At 39.8% G+C, this 17796-nt stretch overlaps 1 protein-coding gene across 1 annotated transcript in view; it reads right to left on the reverse strand.

The window, feature by feature from the left end:
* Window positions 1-245: 245 nt before the first annotated feature.
* gucy1a2 (guanylate cyclase 1, soluble, alpha 2) overlaps window positions 246-17796 on the reverse strand; it is a gene marked incomplete at both ends in the record, with an annotated part of 34944 nt that continues 17393 nt past the window's right edge. The window contains 5 exons of the mRNA XM_083914090.1: window positions 246-465; window positions 617-771; window positions 7901-8044; window positions 10088-10360; window positions 11376-11588. Coding sequence (XP_083770216.1) covers window positions 246-465; window positions 617-771; window positions 7901-8044; window positions 10088-10360; window positions 11376-11588 — 1005 coding nt within the window. The remainder of the gene's footprint in view (window positions 466-616; window positions 772-7900; window positions 8045-10087; window positions 10361-11375; window positions 11589-17796) is intronic.

Here is a 17796-nt window from a genome sequence, read left to right on the forward strand (position 1 = left end):
GTTTTTGTCATTTGAACCATATCCCCATTGCTCATGGGAGATGAGGGCATGTTCTTTTTCACCTATAATAAGAGCTTTTCTAAAAGTTTCATTTATATAGGCCATCCAACAGGTCTGAATCCAAGGTTTTCACAGAATGCATTTGCATATCCAAAGATCCGTGTGATCTGTTTTCTGCATGTTCTACAGGTTCAAATCCAGCCTCACATAAAGAATATCTGTGTAGCCTTGTCTGTGTATGCAACCTACAAACTTGTTTCTCTTAGAAACATGGTCCCAATGCTGTAGGAGACTTTCCTCATAGAGGCCGGGGGAGCAGAGCGAGAGCTGGTCAGTGAGGCGTGGCTGTGAGATGTCCCCGCCTCCAGGAAGTAACACGTCCCTGGGATCTCTTTGGGAAAGTTATCTGGGAGCTCCAGCCGTGAGCGAGGGACAAATGAGAAAGAGCGGTCATCTTTCAGCAACCTGTGGTGAAGAGAAGAGAAGAGAAGCTTTCTTAATATATTTTACCATTAAAAAGCATTTATTGGCATGGCAACATGGTTAAAAACAAGATCAGGTTTATGTTTGAGTGCATGCACATCTGTTTGTGTGTACATGCAGTGCCGTTACTTACTGGTAAGTCGTGGGACTAACATTGATACACCTTGGATGGCTCCCTGATTCAAACTTGCTGGCCAGTGTCACATTGTTCCCAAACAGACAATAGCGTGGCATTTTAACCCCGACCACGCCTGCCAGCACCGAACCTGTGTGGATGCCTATCCTTAGCTAAGAGAGAAAGGAAGAAAAAAAGAGGTGGGAGAAGATCATGGAGAAAAAAAGAGGTAGGAGGGGACTGAGATTAGAAAAACAAAAGTAGCTGGATTTTAAAAGTACATACAGTTTAAATTTTGTTTTGTGTGCATTCCTTGACAATGTACATGCCCTTGGCCCGAAAATGAAAGTCATGCTGCTTCTGTTGAAAGTCATGCTGCTGCTCTGCATGTGGAAGTGTCCGTGGGCGAGTCCCTGAACCCCAAAATTGCTCCTGAAGGTTGTGCCATCAGTGTGTGAATGTGTGTCCGAATAGTTAGATTAGATCCTGATGAGCAGTTGGCACCTTGCGTGGCAGCCTCTGACATCAGTGTATGAATTTGGCAAGTAGTGTAAAAGTACCTTGAGTCGGAAGTCCATTTACCATTTACTTAAGCCTGTGTATCCATTATTTTCCCCACTCTACCTATGAATGTGCATGCAGCTAAATTGCTCATCAATAAAGTTTGAACTAGAGATAAAATGATAAGTTGATTAACTAATCCACAAAACAAGTAATTGTTAACTTTTTGATAATCAATTAAAAATGTAAGTCACTTATCAAATGTGAGGATTTGATCATTTCCTTTGGCTTTTATGCTATAAAACTGAATATATTTGGAGTTTGGACTGTTGGACTGCTGATTGGATAAAACAAGCCATTTAAAGACATGTTCATAAATTACATCTCCGCTGCTGAGCTGATCCCATTCTTTCAAGTGCTGCCTATCCTGCAGCAAAAAGGCTGTGTTGTTTTGAACCAGGACTGTGCGCATTGATCCGCTGAATTGAATTGTACTGTAGAAATCATTATCTAATCTGATATCCAGTGGCAGCAGATTTGATGAAAAGCTTAAAATAGCAAAAGTGAGAGAGGAGGAAAATTAATCAAATAAATAATTGCCTCCATCTCCTCTTGGTAACAGATATAGGGCAGCAAAATGGTGCTTATATATAATCTGGCTGAAGTATGAATCTATAAATGGCTGGAGGCAGAGTGAAAGCTATCTAGCCATCGTTCCAATTTGACCATACCACTTCATGGCCACTCAAGCTTCTATTGATTTCCTCCATTTTGGAACAAGTTATGACACATAGAGCATACATACACACACAAGCCAGTGGAACCCAGTAGATCTATGCAAGTATATCTAATGATCTACTCGAGCATCTCTTCACCTAGGTATCCAATACCACTGTGTGCATGCCAGCACACTGCAAGGTAGTCATGGCAACAACAGGCGATGAGGGTAGTGAGGTAGAAAGAGCACAGAAAGACGGAAATACAAAAAGAAAGACAATGGAGAGAGAGCGAGGGAGGAAGCAAAAATAAACTTGGCAAAACCTTGACAGCACAGGAGGAGAGCTAAAGACAGCGAAAGAGAAAGGGCTGGTAGGTGCACAAGTGTGACCTATTTATTTTTTTTCAGTTAAACTGCTTAGAGATTGCCATGCACTTGTCTCTCTGTCTCTACAACAGACAACCACTCAGACACACACAAACAAATCTGCATCCAGCGCCCACACTACTTTTTATTTTCTTGGTCTCAAAACACAGACACAATAACACTCATACACTTCCCCTCCTTTCCACTATGAATCAGCATCCACAGCACATGGCCCTCAGTGAGGCAATGAGCAAATGGTGCAGCAGCACAGACTACCAATCACATTGTAGCCTCTGACCAAGCTGGTAGAAGGATACAGAGATGGAGATGGAGTTGTTTTCAAGTCAATGTTGTTTTGTATATAGTCAGTAGCCAGTTTATTAGGTACATCTAGCTCAAACTGATCCAGTCAAAAACAACAGTCAAGCAAAAAAATCCTACATGCATGAAGGTTAGAATAAACAAAGAGGTGTTGTAGTTTGTGGTGCTGTTAGATATTAGATATTAGACTGCATTAGTTTTAGCTAGGTGTACCCCATAAACTGGCAAATGGGAGTACTTTAACTGCTGTAAATGAATCTTAACACACACACGCAAGCAGTGTAATGTATGTTGAATGGACATAAACCCATTTTTACTATACTGGCATTGACAAGATATGCACTCCATCATATCCAAATCTACTCACATACTCAAAAAGATCATGCTACAGGCCTGAAACTAAAAAAGTAATATAGATGTAAACAACTTTGTTTGGTTTCTATATGTGTTTCTCTCCTGACATCTCACTCCTCCTGAACATGTCTCTATGTGTCCTTGTATCACTCTCTCCATCACTCTCTCACTAATCATTTTCTCTCAGTTCTCTCTCACAGCTCTCATGCTAGTTTGCATAACAGTGCAACATTTGCTGAAGTTGAGTGCACTCATTGAACAGCATTTATCATGCTGAAGTGTTGAATATCTGTATAACTCTCCTTTATACGAACATGAAGTGACGGAGAGCGCAAAATATAGAAAAGCAGAACAAGGATAAAAACTGAGAGGAAAATAAAGTAAGAACGTGAGGAGGAAAATCAAGGGAATGAGTTTGAGGCTGCAGGGGAGAGAGTGGGGGGGTAAAGAGGGGAAGAGGAATAGACAGAGAGAGAGAAAATGGAAGAGCAAGCGAGCAGGCCAAAAGTGCTTGGCAAGGCCTTTCTATTTTCAGACAAATGGACAATGTTAGGAGCACAGCAGAACACAGAACAGGGTCCTGTCTGTTATTCAGCAGCTACTGTAGCATTGTAGTTCTGAGCAAATGTTATTCAAACAGAAGTAAATAGTTTACTATTTTCTTTAGCATGACAACAATGGTATTGTTCTAAACTTCTTCCTTCATATGCTTCATCTGTGGGTTCTGTTTTATTGATGACCTGCGCGCAATCAGGAATTAAATGCAACTTATTGTAAAGTAGGTAATGACTTTGACATTGCAAGTTAGCACCCAGGCCCACAAAGCTACAGTACCAAAGGCAGCCGAATGGCCCAAAGCAACACTGCACGCGTCAGCAGCGCATATGTGCGTCGCTAAACCTGTTGCTTTTTATTTTCGCGGCCATGTTAACAGTTTGGAGCAGCCACACTGCCTCGCCTCGGCTGCGTTCCAGCCGTTCTTGCCTATTTTTATGGTAACATGCGAGCAATTCACAGCATAAAAAGAGACAGTAAATGGCCTTTCAACAGTCATATTGATATCATAACAGTATATGTAGAATATGTCACAATGTCACAGACATGGACAAAATGTAGATATTTATATTTATAAAATCTCAACCTTCTACCTGTCTCAAACTAATATAAATGGCATTTGTAATTGAATGAAATCAAATAATCCTTTATTTATGGCAATTATTATAGGAAAACTCAATGTAGAAAGGCAGCTCGCGCTGCAGCAGTAGCAGCTTCAGCCAGCCAGCTGCCATGCACTGCTCATGCTCTTGGTCTGGCTCAGCCGTAAGGGTGATGGTTGACCTTAAGAGACTGGACGGAGGATAGACATAAATAAATCATATCCTATGTTCTCTTTTCATTCTACTGAATTAACATCAGATGTTTAAATACCATTACAGTTCCCTTTGCTGTGTCTCTTTCCTTCCCTCCCTACTTAATATGCTCATCTTTTTTCTGCAAAAATGCAGCTTGCCTAGTACAGTACATAAAATACTGTTAAGTAACTTTCTGAGGGTGGATCGACACTCGCAGAACCAGCTATGTGATGAAAAGAGTACAGTTTTACCGACATTTATTTTTACAGTACGTGTGTGCTATTTTAGTGCAGTTATATGGGACACATACATTTCCTCAAGGAACATAACTGTTAAATGTACTATGGCCAACATGTTAAAATAAACCATGAAGGTTAAAAACAAACCAAAGGGATCTACATACTGTTCAGGGTTAAGGTACAATATAGTAATTTTATGTGCAAGACCTAACAAAAACTATAGAAACAAGTAACCCGGTAACCGAAAAATGTCTTGCAATAACATCAATCAAGCAACATTTGAGAGGTTTTGTAAGGCGACTACACAGTAAGCACAGATAAACTGGTGCATTATATCTCATCTTGACAAACTAGAGAGCAAGGCTCTTCAGTTCAGCATTTCACTGATAATCAGAATGAAAATTAAAGTTTGTGAAAAACTGTACTCGCAATGGACTCCTGGGTTGGAATAAAATGGCAGTAATGAGTCTGCTATTTCTCATCATATTAATAATTTAAGATGATCCATTTCCTCATTTTAAACCAGGGATTTTAGTATTTATTAAGTGAATATAAGTAAACGATCAGATTGGTGTTACCCAATATAAAAGGATTCATAAATCGACCGAAAAAAACTTGATCGGAACATCCCTAACTGATTAGGGTTTTCAAAAATATCGATACTAATAATTAGCTACAGCTCGTCTCTCTGAGCATATGATCGCTAGTTCATCATGTTAACAACACTGAGGTGACTGAACATAGCTGGCGCTGCTGGGGGACCTTTGCTAGTAGAAAATGAGCAAAGCAAAAGTGACATTAGGAAGTATTAAGCATACAAGGCTAATGACCAGGGAAAAACTAAAGATGTAAACAAGCCACTAGTGGCTAGCGTCTAATAATAAACATTATTGTTTTATTTTTTATTTTCACTGTCAGACAACTTTTTAAAAGTGTTGTTATTGATTCTAATCTGTAAAATTCTGCCTTCCTTTTTTGTAATTTTCTCCCTGTGTTATCGAAAATGGTATCCAGTATTGAGTATTTTCCTGGGTATCGTATCGACTCTGAAATTCTAGTATCGTGACAACCCTACAACTGACACACACATGGCATACTGTGTATGGCCCTACTGTTCTAACTCAGACACACACACTACCACCATGTCTCTTGTCTCATTTCATCAAAGCACACTGAAACATTAGCACCAAATATTAATAACAATTCTCTGTCATGCAGCATTTCTTAATATCTTTCTCTATCATCCAAAACTAGAGGAAATGTAACCTTTGTGTATTAAAAAATTAAAGTGTTGAATTATTGATTCTTGTACAGAGAGTTTTCTGGATTTTGTCATGTAAGACAGACACAAAGATAATAGGAATCTTACCCACCCTGAGAAGGTCTTAGCCAAGGGCTAGAACTTTGCCATGACACCAAAAGAGGTACCCATAGTGGAGTTGATTACAGCTACCGAATCTGCTATAAAGAAAAACAACCTTACTGGAACTGAGGCTGAACAGCTAAGGTTAAAAGTGTCAGCAACGTTGTCCCAAGCTAGGGTCCCCCCGTCTAACCTCACCATTGAGGAGAGAAAAGCAGTAACAGTACTGAGCAAAGACCACAACATCACAATCCTTCCAGCAGACAAGGGTAGATGCACAGTGGTTCTCAATACAACTGATTACCAGGCAAAGATCTTTGCACTACTCACTGACTCTTACGAACACTTTTGAAACTCTGAAACGAGACCCTACCAGCGGTTACAAAAAGAAGGTTATAGAGTGTCTACAACAACTATCAAAAGAAGGGGTCATTGAAAAATCCCAATATTACAGGCTCTACCCCCAGGACTCAACCCCCTGCTTATATGGACTCCCAAAAATCCATAAAGAAGGGGCCCCGCTCAGGCCCATTGTCAGCAGCATAAACTCGGTCACTTACAACATTGCCAAGCATGTAGCTAATATCCTGGCACCACTGGTGGGCAACACCCCACACCACATCCAAAACTCCATAGACTTTGTGAACAAAGTAAGAGACTTAAAAATGGATCCAGATTAAAACCATGGTATCCTTCAACGTGATTTCCTTGTTCGCCTGTATTACAACCATGGAGGCTCTGGCAACAGTAAGAGAGCGGCTCACACAGGACAACTCCTTACACTAGAATACTCACAGGCTCATGACATGGTGTGCAGTGCTGTAACCTTTACTCAATGTGCTTTCTGAAAAGTCTGTAATGTTAAAATACACCACAAATATATTCAGAACTAAAAAAAACCATCTTATTAAGATACAGGCAGATGAAGCACAAGTCTCTGACAGTTGGCTTAAGGGCGGTAATATGCCAAGTAAATCTTTTAGCAAGACAAAGTGGATCTCAATTACATGTTCAAAAATGTATTCATCTTTTGTCTTTGGTACTGTTGCACAAAATATTGCTCAAAATGATGCATTCTGTCCGCCAAAGCACAAGATCGCTTATTAAAAACATTACAGGTCACATGCATTATCATAGTGCAGTGGCAGCTAAGTGAATGATGCACTTGAACTTCATGGTTTCCTGCTGTGTTTTATAGTAGAGGCATCAGAAGAAATTGTTGCATTTTTCTAAAGAAATATAATTAAGCTTCTCGGAAAACAAGCAGTGGCACTTCACACAACAGAGGCCATGTATTGAATGAATGAGGCCCTAATTTAAACCGTCATATAGTAACTATTGATAACATGACATCATGTGTCAGGATCTGTGTGCTTAAGCTCAGCAGGTGATTGATTGTTCATCCGCTTCATGGCTATTAGGGACACAAAAATGTTGGAGAAAAAAATTTAACTTGGGAAAGTAGAGAGAAAGCCAAATCAGTCCCAATCAGTAGCTAATTTGTGACAAAAACTCAGTGCAGAACTGCAGTTCACATACCAGGCTTCAGTTAGTTTTATAATCAGCAGTTGGGCACACATTTTACCTTTAGCTTTGCAGGGGGAATCCTGAACTGTACCCACATTTGGATTTTCACGCACACACACTCAGGCACAGACTCACAGCATGCAAAACATACAGGAGTCGGACAAGCAATGTAGCCTATTCGAGTAGCTACAGGTGGACATTCTTCACCAAAAAGAAATGAATGGATGATAATCAAGGAATGCATTTAAATTTGTAAAATAAAACGCAAATGAGAGACTAAATTTATAAAAAGACAAAGCAAGCAAAGATACGGATGTCTACGGAACACTCTTAATAAGTCATGTAGCCACGTCTAAATGTGTAACAGCAGTGCCATTATGGGGGGAGGAAGGACTGGAAAAAAACTATAAGGGAAGCAAACCATGAACATGTAAAATAAAGAATGGAGGAGAAGTGGGAATAGGAAATATAATGAATGCATATAATAATAAAATATTAATTGAAACTAATTAGGATAGTTTCCATGTGCCACCAGCAGAGTGGTGTTACAAAAAAACTCACCTTGATAGGTCTCCCATCAGGTGTCAGCACTTCCTCGGACAGTTCAATCATCTTCAGAGCCATGTGTGCAATTGGCTTTGCGTGACTATCAACTTTCTTGTGAAGTCCTCCCGCCACACAGTAGGCATCGCCTATTGTCTCGATCTGCATGAGAAATGGAGGAGGAGGGGCAGAAACTGAAATTAATGCATGTAAATGTGAGTATGTGTGAGACTAAGTAGCCATTCAATCACTCATACCATTTCCACTGAGTGGTAGAAATTAAAAGCACTCCATTCCTCTTGTAATATAAGAACTACAGAATCCATCTGATTCGTATCTCTCATCATTCACAATAAGAGTTGGAGAGGATATCAGTAAAGCCCCTTACAGCACCTTGCATTGCTTCCAATATAAAAAAGGATTTCCATTCATTCTTGACACCATGGCATCCATCCTGTAGTTAACTGAAATACCGTCACAAAACAATCACAAAAGCTTAAACATTCTTAAATGGTTTTAGAGTCAGTTACAAATTTTATTTTATAAACGGCACTGCTAGTAGGTTTATTTTATTGTATTTGTAAGAAACCATGAAAAATATCATATATAAATGCTTGGTATATTGTAAAGTACCAGAGTTGCTGTGGCAAAAAGAATGCAAAAGAATCCGTTCTGATATCAAAAAAGCTTAACAAAAAAGTATAATTTAGTAACATGGCATCTTGAGAGTTGGTTCTGGTAGGAAAGATGTTTGGATCAATCCGGTGCCATCATTATCAGCCAAAAATCATGACCGAATTATCTTTTGCTTGTTTAAATTGCAAATGAGAAACCGTCTCACTAAGCAACAGTGACCTAAATGTATATTTCACCACTGAAAGACATTTTTTTTTTGTCATTATTATTTGTTCCTTTTAAACATATTTGCAGAAATACGATCCAAATATGTTTTGACACAGCTTTGCTAATTCTTATTCATTGGCGATAAAACTAAGGGAGGTTTTATTCTCAGTAAGTTCTCTCTTAATAGAATAATAGAAAATGGTGAAATGAGCTCATTCCAAATCCTTACAGAGATGAACTAAGATTTGGACTTACTGTGCCAGAGATTGCAGTAATAGAAAGACACTGAAGCCGCTTTCAGGAATGTGTTGCTATATTTACAGTTGAAGCAGTGCGCTAGATGCCATGACACAATCCTTACAAAGATGGCACAAGAGGATTAAAGAGGAGGGGGAAAAAACTAGGAGACAAACTGCTCTCATTTAGGCCTGCCACCGGCTAAATCATTTCAACAGTAACCATGACAATGGCAACATATGGGAGCCTCAATCTCCTCGCAATGTCCTGCTGTTCCTGTTTTCTCTTTTACACATACCCACTCACTCTTAAACTGCTATACACTCTTACATGTGCTCAATCTCTCTGCCTTCCTCTCTGTATGCCTTATTTCCTTTCTTCAGGCATCTCATACATTACATTTCTGAGAGTTAACACAGAAGGAAATCATATTTTTACGGGAAAGTGGCAAGTTTAATGTTGTTGCCACAGGGACTGAGGTAATGAGGTAGGGAGGAAAGATAGTGATGGTGATGATGGAGAGAAACAAAGTTGGAAAGAGTAAGAATTAAGAGAAATACTGATCTGATGATAAAAAAAAGTACGGTTGAAAAGAGGGAAAGATGGCAGACTAACGTGGAGACTGCAACTAGGCCCATAGCCACACTGTCAGATGGAGAATATTGAAACATCTGTTTTAAGCTCAGACAGTCTGGCCATTAATCAGTTACTTTTTCCACAACAAAAGCACACCCATTCATGATAGTTCATACACATGTAGAGTACACATACATACACACACACAGACTAAAGTAGTCAGGTCTAGATGGTAACCCAAGATTTAAGAAATTCTTAAAAGGTGGTTAAGGTTAGGCAATGACATAGAATGGTTAAGGTTAGGATAGATTATCGAGTAGCAAGAAAGTTTTTGGGCCTTTGCGCAAATCTAGGGTTACCATCTAGACAACTCTAAGTTCCTGGGAAACTGTCACTTCCTTGAGAACAATTTATCTTTTATGATGACCTCATACTGCACAGGTGTGCACATACACCCATAAAGCCATTACAAAATTTAAGCAACAGTTAAGAACCGCCCCATGTATTATGTATTATAAAGAAGATGTGCCCATCTTTCTGCCCACTGACCTTATAAACATCCAGAATGCCACACTGGTAGTCGAAGCGTGTGTAAAGCTCATTCAGCATGGAGATGACCTGCATAGGTGTACACTGGGCACACACAGCAGTAAAACCCACAATGTCCGAGAACAGCATGGTGACATCATCGAATTTGCGAGCTGGCACGGGCTGACCCTGCCACAATTTCTGTGCCACATCACCTGGAAATATGGAATAAAGGAGATCCACGGTTCTCCTCTTTTCCTCCTCCAGTGCCTGGTGAGTCCGCTCTAATGTGGCCTGGGAGAGGAGAGATAAGACGGAGATTAGGTGGTTTTGTTCTGTGCGCTTCGCTTTGATGAAGGCCTTGTTGACAACGACGCGGAGATGTGGGAGTACTGCACCAAATTAAAACCGCTGTTGCATTTAAATGTATTTGTGTATTAATTTGACTTATTTTTTGATTATGTGAATCTGCATATGAGTAATTGTGTCTGTGGGCGAGAGTCTTAATGCCAAATCTATCTGATGCAGTGCTATACCATTGCTCAAGCGGGCAGTTCAACTAAGATATAGCTATTTATAACATCGGCCTGGGGGAGTAGTTGCAGTGCGAGAGTTTTGCAGTGAGCAGATGCATAGGATTGTGTCAAGACTCAGTGACTTGTCCCAGGAGCCATGTTCCCCCAGCCACCGTGTATCAGTCAGGGCAGCCGATGCCCTGGATTCCACATGTTCGCTTCAGTTAGTTGTATCACAACAAAAAGAAATACTTAGCAAACGTACTGGATATTTCTGTGTATTTTTCACTGTTTCAAGTCTCATGGTCATTGTTATTTTGATTGGTTGGATGGCAGGTTTAATATGAGCCTGTCAGATGGTAGGCCCCAAGCAGAGAGAGAAGGAAGAAAGAATCTTCTGCTGATCGCAAAAGTCTTTTTGTTGAGCCCGTAATGAACAGTTAATGATAACCCTCATCACTGAAATATTTTTGGTTTAGTTTCTGTCTGCGTCTATTGTCAACCTAAAAAAAACTCGAACGCCAAGCTCAGCTCGGTTGGTGCAAGAATGGGGTGTTGGGCTGGCCCCCAACCACATGTTGAAAGTGGCTTGGTGTGGCAACGAAATGCATTCAGTGTATGTTGTGGCCTGTTAGTAGCTGGTAAGGCTTAGTGGTAATTAAAGCCCCTAGTTCATGGAATTGTCTTACAACAAGAATCCACAAAGAAGAAAAACAGCTGACAAACTGAAGTTTCCTCAGTTGTCCTGAACTGTAAATATGAATAAACGCAGCTTCAACTAGCAATTAATCTACCTTAAGTTTGTCCATTCTCTTCTTTAGGCCATCCTGGGCCTTGGCCTGCTCCCCGACCAGGATAACGTCTCGTGTGGCATCATGAATAGGGATATCTGACAGATGGAGGCCCCTGCCCATCAGTTCCTCCAACTTGTCAACACGTGGAGAGCCCAGAAACATCAGGGAGCAGGACTCGGGCACATGGATCATCTGACCCTTCAACTCCATGACCTGGCAGGCAGAGCAATCAAATGGGAAAGAAAATGTGAATTGAGAAAGTTTATTGTGATTGGTTTAAAGAAAATACAAACAAGCCAGATGGTTTATTTCCCCTGTAACAGTTAACTTGTGCAGTCAGACCATTCTCCAGCACTGCGGAGATAGGTTAGGTTAGGTTAGACGTGGTTATTTTAGTGGTTATTTTGAATACACACTAAGGCTGCAGATCTAACAGTATTTGCAAATTATGAATTAAAATTAGTTTCACCAGCTTTTTGACATTTTGCTCACAGGCTCTTTAACATGATGACAAATATGTGTAGGCCCTGCTGAATATCCTTAACAAAGGTGTGAGGTGTACAAACAGACTGCCTCGCAGAGATTCAAACAGGCAAGGGTGGCTGATTTTCCTTAAGGAGATGTTAAGGAAAGACATTGTTGCCCTTTTGAATATGTCTCTTAGCTGTTTTACGGTGCTAACTACCTCTACTAGAAGCCCTGTGGATAAGCCACTCTCCTGCTCTGTCCTCCCCCCGGTTCTTTCCTTTTCTTTCGTCCTCCCCCTCTCTCTCTGCTCTTCTCTCTGTCTCTTCAATTACTTCTCTCTCTCTTTCTCCATAGTGTCAGATAGATTATTCCGCCAGTGAGCACGCTGCAGCCCTGTTTTATTTATAGCACAAGGCTCTCCTAGGCCTGCATAATACATACAGTCTACATCTACACACACACACAACCGGGAGATACACATAGTCTGTTCCTCAGGAACACTGACATACATACATATAAACACACATGCAAACACATATGCAGCCTACAACCCACAAGGTCCAAGTTCAAGACACACCCATCCCCTGAAACACAACTTGCTGTGATCCAGTTAGTATGAACTACAACACATTGAAGAGTAATTCCAGTTTAGTGTAAATTTGATATTTTTTTTTTATACTTTTTGTCATCATTCACGATAGCAATTTACCAAAAGCAATTATTGAGATCAGGAACACTGCAACATTACTACAATAGTCAGACAGATATGGGTAATAATTTTACTTTTTACCTTCTTTTCACCACTTCTACAGATCTTATCAATTAACCTTATGAGTATGATGTTATTACTAATGATAAAAATGATGACAAAGACTGCAAAAAAATAAGATCCATGTTGTCTATTCAAGATGAAGTTGGTAACTTCCTGTAAAAAATAGTAACACTAATGTATCTCCTTCTCACTCTGTCTGCTCATAATGTAATCGGCTAGATCCACTGCTCCTGACTGACATCCAATGACAGGGAAGGAGTGTTTGACAAGGTGTCAAGGACTTCTCATGAACTACGATCAAACTGTGAGACTAGATAGTGCTGGTCAAATATGAATCAATATTCTGTTAGTGTATTGCACATTTTTCACATAAAGTGTTTTCAGAAACATATTTAAGTGTACTGTTTAGCTGTAAAATTAGAAAGTTTATGACAAAGCAAAAACCAAGCCCTGCTCACAAACTGACTGGCCAGACAAATTTTCTCAAAGTTTCACAAATTGATGGGAGTTCACAAGCAGTCACTGACACTGCATCAGAGACTCCTCGGCTCTGAGCGGTGGAATCTAGCAGATGCCATTAGGAGCACAGAGAGGGCTCTGGGAGTAGACAGGAACAGAAGATGGAGGTAAAGATGCATTGCTTTTTCACAGATCGTCAAACATATTTTTCATAGAAAGTTACCAACATCAGCTTTGAACCTATAGCGATTACAAAGGAGAAAACGGCAAGAAAAAAAATATTGATTTGAAAAGATATTTTGTACATTCAGTCTGTATATCTGATGGAAAAATTAACATGACATTTTGTGGCATTTTTTTTACAGGTAATGATTTGTTACAGGTTAGTTTTCTACAAGCAATATGACCAGCAATGCAGATTATGTAACTTGGCCTTGCAACTTGACATTCACATAAAAAATAAACTGGTGCACTTTAACTTCACAAGCACTAGCTGGAACAATGCCTAATAAGGTAAACCTTAAAAAGCCCCCAAGTTAAAACTAAGTCTAGACTGAGTCTGTTTCCGGTGCACACTCTTTCCCTGCATCAAGACCAACAACTTCATTAAGCTATGCTGCAGGACTGGCATAACCTTCGGGACTGCGAGCCGACTACCATTAATGCTCACAGTTGTTTTACGGTTGTGCTATTTAGTAACTATAACTTTTTAGTTTTCCTGTTACACAATGAAGATTGATTGCAATCTAACAACTGTTGCTTTTTTAATCATGTACAGTAGGTACAATTATACCAGTGTCTCACCACCTTAACTCTCAGTGTCTGTCTATGTTTCTCTGTCACTCTCATTTTCTGTTTTACTCTGTCACAAAAATCCCTCTCACACACTCGCACTGAAGGACAGATACAAACATACATGGACACACACATACACACACATCCCTGGAGGCAGTTGTGTTGGCCTAGTTGTGAGTCTCTGTTTAACTCAGCACTCTTCTCTCCTTCTGCCTGCATCTCTGTCATCACAGTGCAGTGAAAGAGGCGGTGAGCGAACGAAAGAGGAAGGAAGGCCAAAATGAACATAGGGGTTAGGAAAGAAAGCGACACAGAAAGGGGGAAGATAGAAGACAGAGATAGTGAGGTGGAAAGGCTGAATGAAAAATGAATAATTATGAGAATAATAGCATTGTAGAAACAACTGGCTGAAAGAGGAAATGAAAAACAAAGAGAAAGGAAAAAGGAAGATGAAAGCATGATGAGACAGTACACATGCAATACAAACAGTCAGAAAGACGCAACTGTACAACAAGAAGGCACAACTGAACTTAAAGGAGGCAGAAAGGAGAGAAGGCAAATTTATTTTCATAAAAGTAGATGAAAATACAGAAAAATGTAAGAAAAGGCCGTTATATTGTGTCCTAGTCAGTATGTAGAAGTGATTCTTCTTAACATTTACAGAACATTTTTTCAAGGTAGTTCTGCCCCTGTAGCTCTGAGAATCTTCACAGATAAACCAGGCCCATTTAAATTGAAATATATCAGGGCAGGGGAACAGATTTTATGGAGCTAAACCCATAAACACATTATAACCTCCACCAAGGAGGTAATGTTTTGGGTTCCGTTAGTTGGTTTGTCAGCAGGATTATGGAAAAACTACTACATGAAACTTGGTGGAAGGGTGTAGCATGGGTCAAGCAAGAACCCACATTTCACATTTTGGAGCAGATTTGAACCGCAGGACAGATACGCATTATTTTTCTAGATCTAAACCTCATAGAGAATCTCTGGAAAATCCTTTGGAACAAAGTAATGTCTAAGAAACCCACTACAGTTACTGAACTGTGGAAGAGACTGAAGAAGAATGGACCAAGATTAAACCAGAGCAGTGTGAGAAACTAGTGATGTCCTGCGGGTGCAGATGTGCTGAAGTCATTCAAAGCAAGGGCCTCTACGCTTCCTATTCATTTTTTGAGTCCTATAGCCCTAAAAAACATGTTTAAATATTCTCCTCTGACACAATGGTTACTGTTCTCTAATTTGGCTCACTTTTTTCACCCAAAAAAAACTTTTTGTTAAAGTACCTTGGTTATTTAAAAAAAAACATGCTAGTATAGCAGTGGTATAGCCACAGCAGATATTATATGACATTCTGAACAATGAAAATCAAGTATTTATAATCTCTTCTCTAATTTTGATCTCCAGTGTATACTAAGATGATCTAAATGAACAGAGTCAGGTTGCTATTGCCATGGGCAACAAGGAGCTGAAGGTAGATAAAAAAAAGGAGAGAAGGGGGGGGGGGGGGGGGGGCAGCTGAAATGGAGATGGAAATAGAGGCAGAGAGAACGTGGACGAATGAGAGAGGGGGGAGTATGTAGAGAGGGAGACACAAGGATAGCGAGAAGCACTGGACTTGAGGTACGAGAGAGAAAGATGGAGCGAAGGATAGCAGAAGGTGCAACGGACAGCTAATGGATTGTCTTTTGTGAGCAGACCCTGGCATGTCAACACACTCTTATTTGCATGAACAAGCAGTGAGCAGCAAAGAGTCAATGAGTCAGCCTCTCTCATCCTTCTCTCTCTCCCTCCCTCTTTCAAACCCATACAATGCTGCGATATTCTTATCTTGTCAGACCTTGGCTATATTGTGCCGTATTCATACATCCCACTCTCACAGATAAACAAACGTACACACAGCATATAGCCTAGATAGACCTAGGTCTGCATAATACATGCAGTCTACATCTACACACACACACACACACACACACACACACACACACACACACACACACACACACACACACACACACACACACACACACACACACACACACACACACACACACACATACACACACACATACACACACACACACACACACACACACACACACATTTTCATGGGATGTGCTTGTGTCTTGCTGTCTCAGATAAAATTCAGAAGCATCAAAATGCTGATGTCATATTTAAAAGAAATGTGAGGTAAATTAATTTTATACAAGAATCAGATGTTGATATGAGTCTTTGTGAAATAAGCCAATGTGAATACAGGATCACTGCAAGTAATGAACAAAAAATAATACTGACAATGTTTAGATGCAACTGAGCACAGGCAATAGTTTTGAGTCAATTTAAATGAAACCCTTCAGTCAGAATACAGGAAGATAATCCATCTGCACTAGACTGAAAACAGATAAAAAGCAGAGCCGTTTGAAAATGCAATTAATGGGAAAAAGACGACAGTCTACTTTATGTAAAGTATACATAGCATCAAACAGCTTTGCAAACATTTCATTCACACCAATAGAAATTAGGAAATTTAATTTGATTATATGTCTATTGGCCCAGTTTTAGACTACACTTCCCCACTTTCCTCAAATATGCCAAAAATGCAACACAATACAAAAAATAAGGTTTTTAAAATGACATTCAGGTCAAGATCTAACATCAAAAACATTTATTTTCTAATTTGGCTCTGTAAATATGAAGACACTTGACTCATGCAATAATGGGAATGATGCTAGCCACAGGTGCTACAGGATGCACATTCAGCAGCAGAGCTGACAGTGTTGCGGAACAGAGCAGGCAGAACTGCTTCCAGTTGAGAATCCTTAACAAATTGGAATTGGAACCGGTATTGTACGCCTCCGAGCTTATCAATTCATTTTATCAATGTTGTCATGACAGTTGCACATTGCAAAACAATGACATCACCCCCATACATCTGCACTGCTGGAGGCTTACAACAAGGAGTCATGGCAGAAAGGAAGAAACGGTCCAAAGCATAGTGTTATAATAACATCAGAACCACGCAGGCAGGCTTAGCAGAAAAACCTAATATAAATATAATAATAATAAAATATAAATAAAAAAGAAAGCTGCATACAAATTCTCTAATTTCATCTACACTGTGTTCAGTTCATGTTTAGTTTTCCACAGAAAATTGATCAGGAATCAGTAATGGAACTGAGAAAGAATCAGATAAGCAAAATCGATACTGGCATTGGTATCAAAAATATCTTATCAATTCCCATCCCTAGGCAGGGAAGTAAAGCCCTCTCGCCAAGTTTGTTTTTTTATGACTGCAGCTGCAAGGACTTGTAATCACCAGCCACACACCTTCTTGGCTTTACGCTCCTCACTGAGCTCTTGGAAAGCTCTAGAGAATTTGTGCTGTGCTTATAAATAGTTTTCAAAGAAAGCTCGACGCTAAGCGAAGCTATGAGACTCGTCTTCATGAGTCAATACTGTTCATACTGCTTATTATTTACATGTACAGTTAATAACAATCCTCCAGAAATGAGTTCTAGTCTTTCTGTGGACAAAATCAAAGTTAGATGAGTGGCATCTAAAATATCCTAAACTTGTATTGTGGCATCATTTTTGGGCCAACCTCTGGAATAATATTGAAAATGCCAGAATTGAGAAATTACCCAGTTATTACTGATAATGGATGGCTCACAGACATTCCACTCTGACATTTCGGACTATTGTGATCCGTCCAATAACTTGCACTGACTAAATGATAAAAAAAAAACTAAAATTCAGCATCTAATAGTGAAGTTTGCAATCCATGCTCTTTATAGTGGCCATTTTAGGTCAATTTATCATCAGGGAGAGTGCACACTGAGCAATGTCATTGTAGATGCACCAATGTTGTTGTTTCAGTTGTCTCTTGCCCAATGTTGAAGTAGGCATAATTCAAGCAGGCTTTTGTGA

The sequence above is a fragment of the Echiichthys vipera genome, assembly GCF_963691815.1.
Source record: "Echiichthys vipera genome assembly, chromosome: 5".
Taxonomy (NCBI): domain Eukaryota; kingdom Metazoa; phylum Chordata; class Actinopteri; order Perciformes; family Trachinidae; genus Echiichthys; species Echiichthys vipera.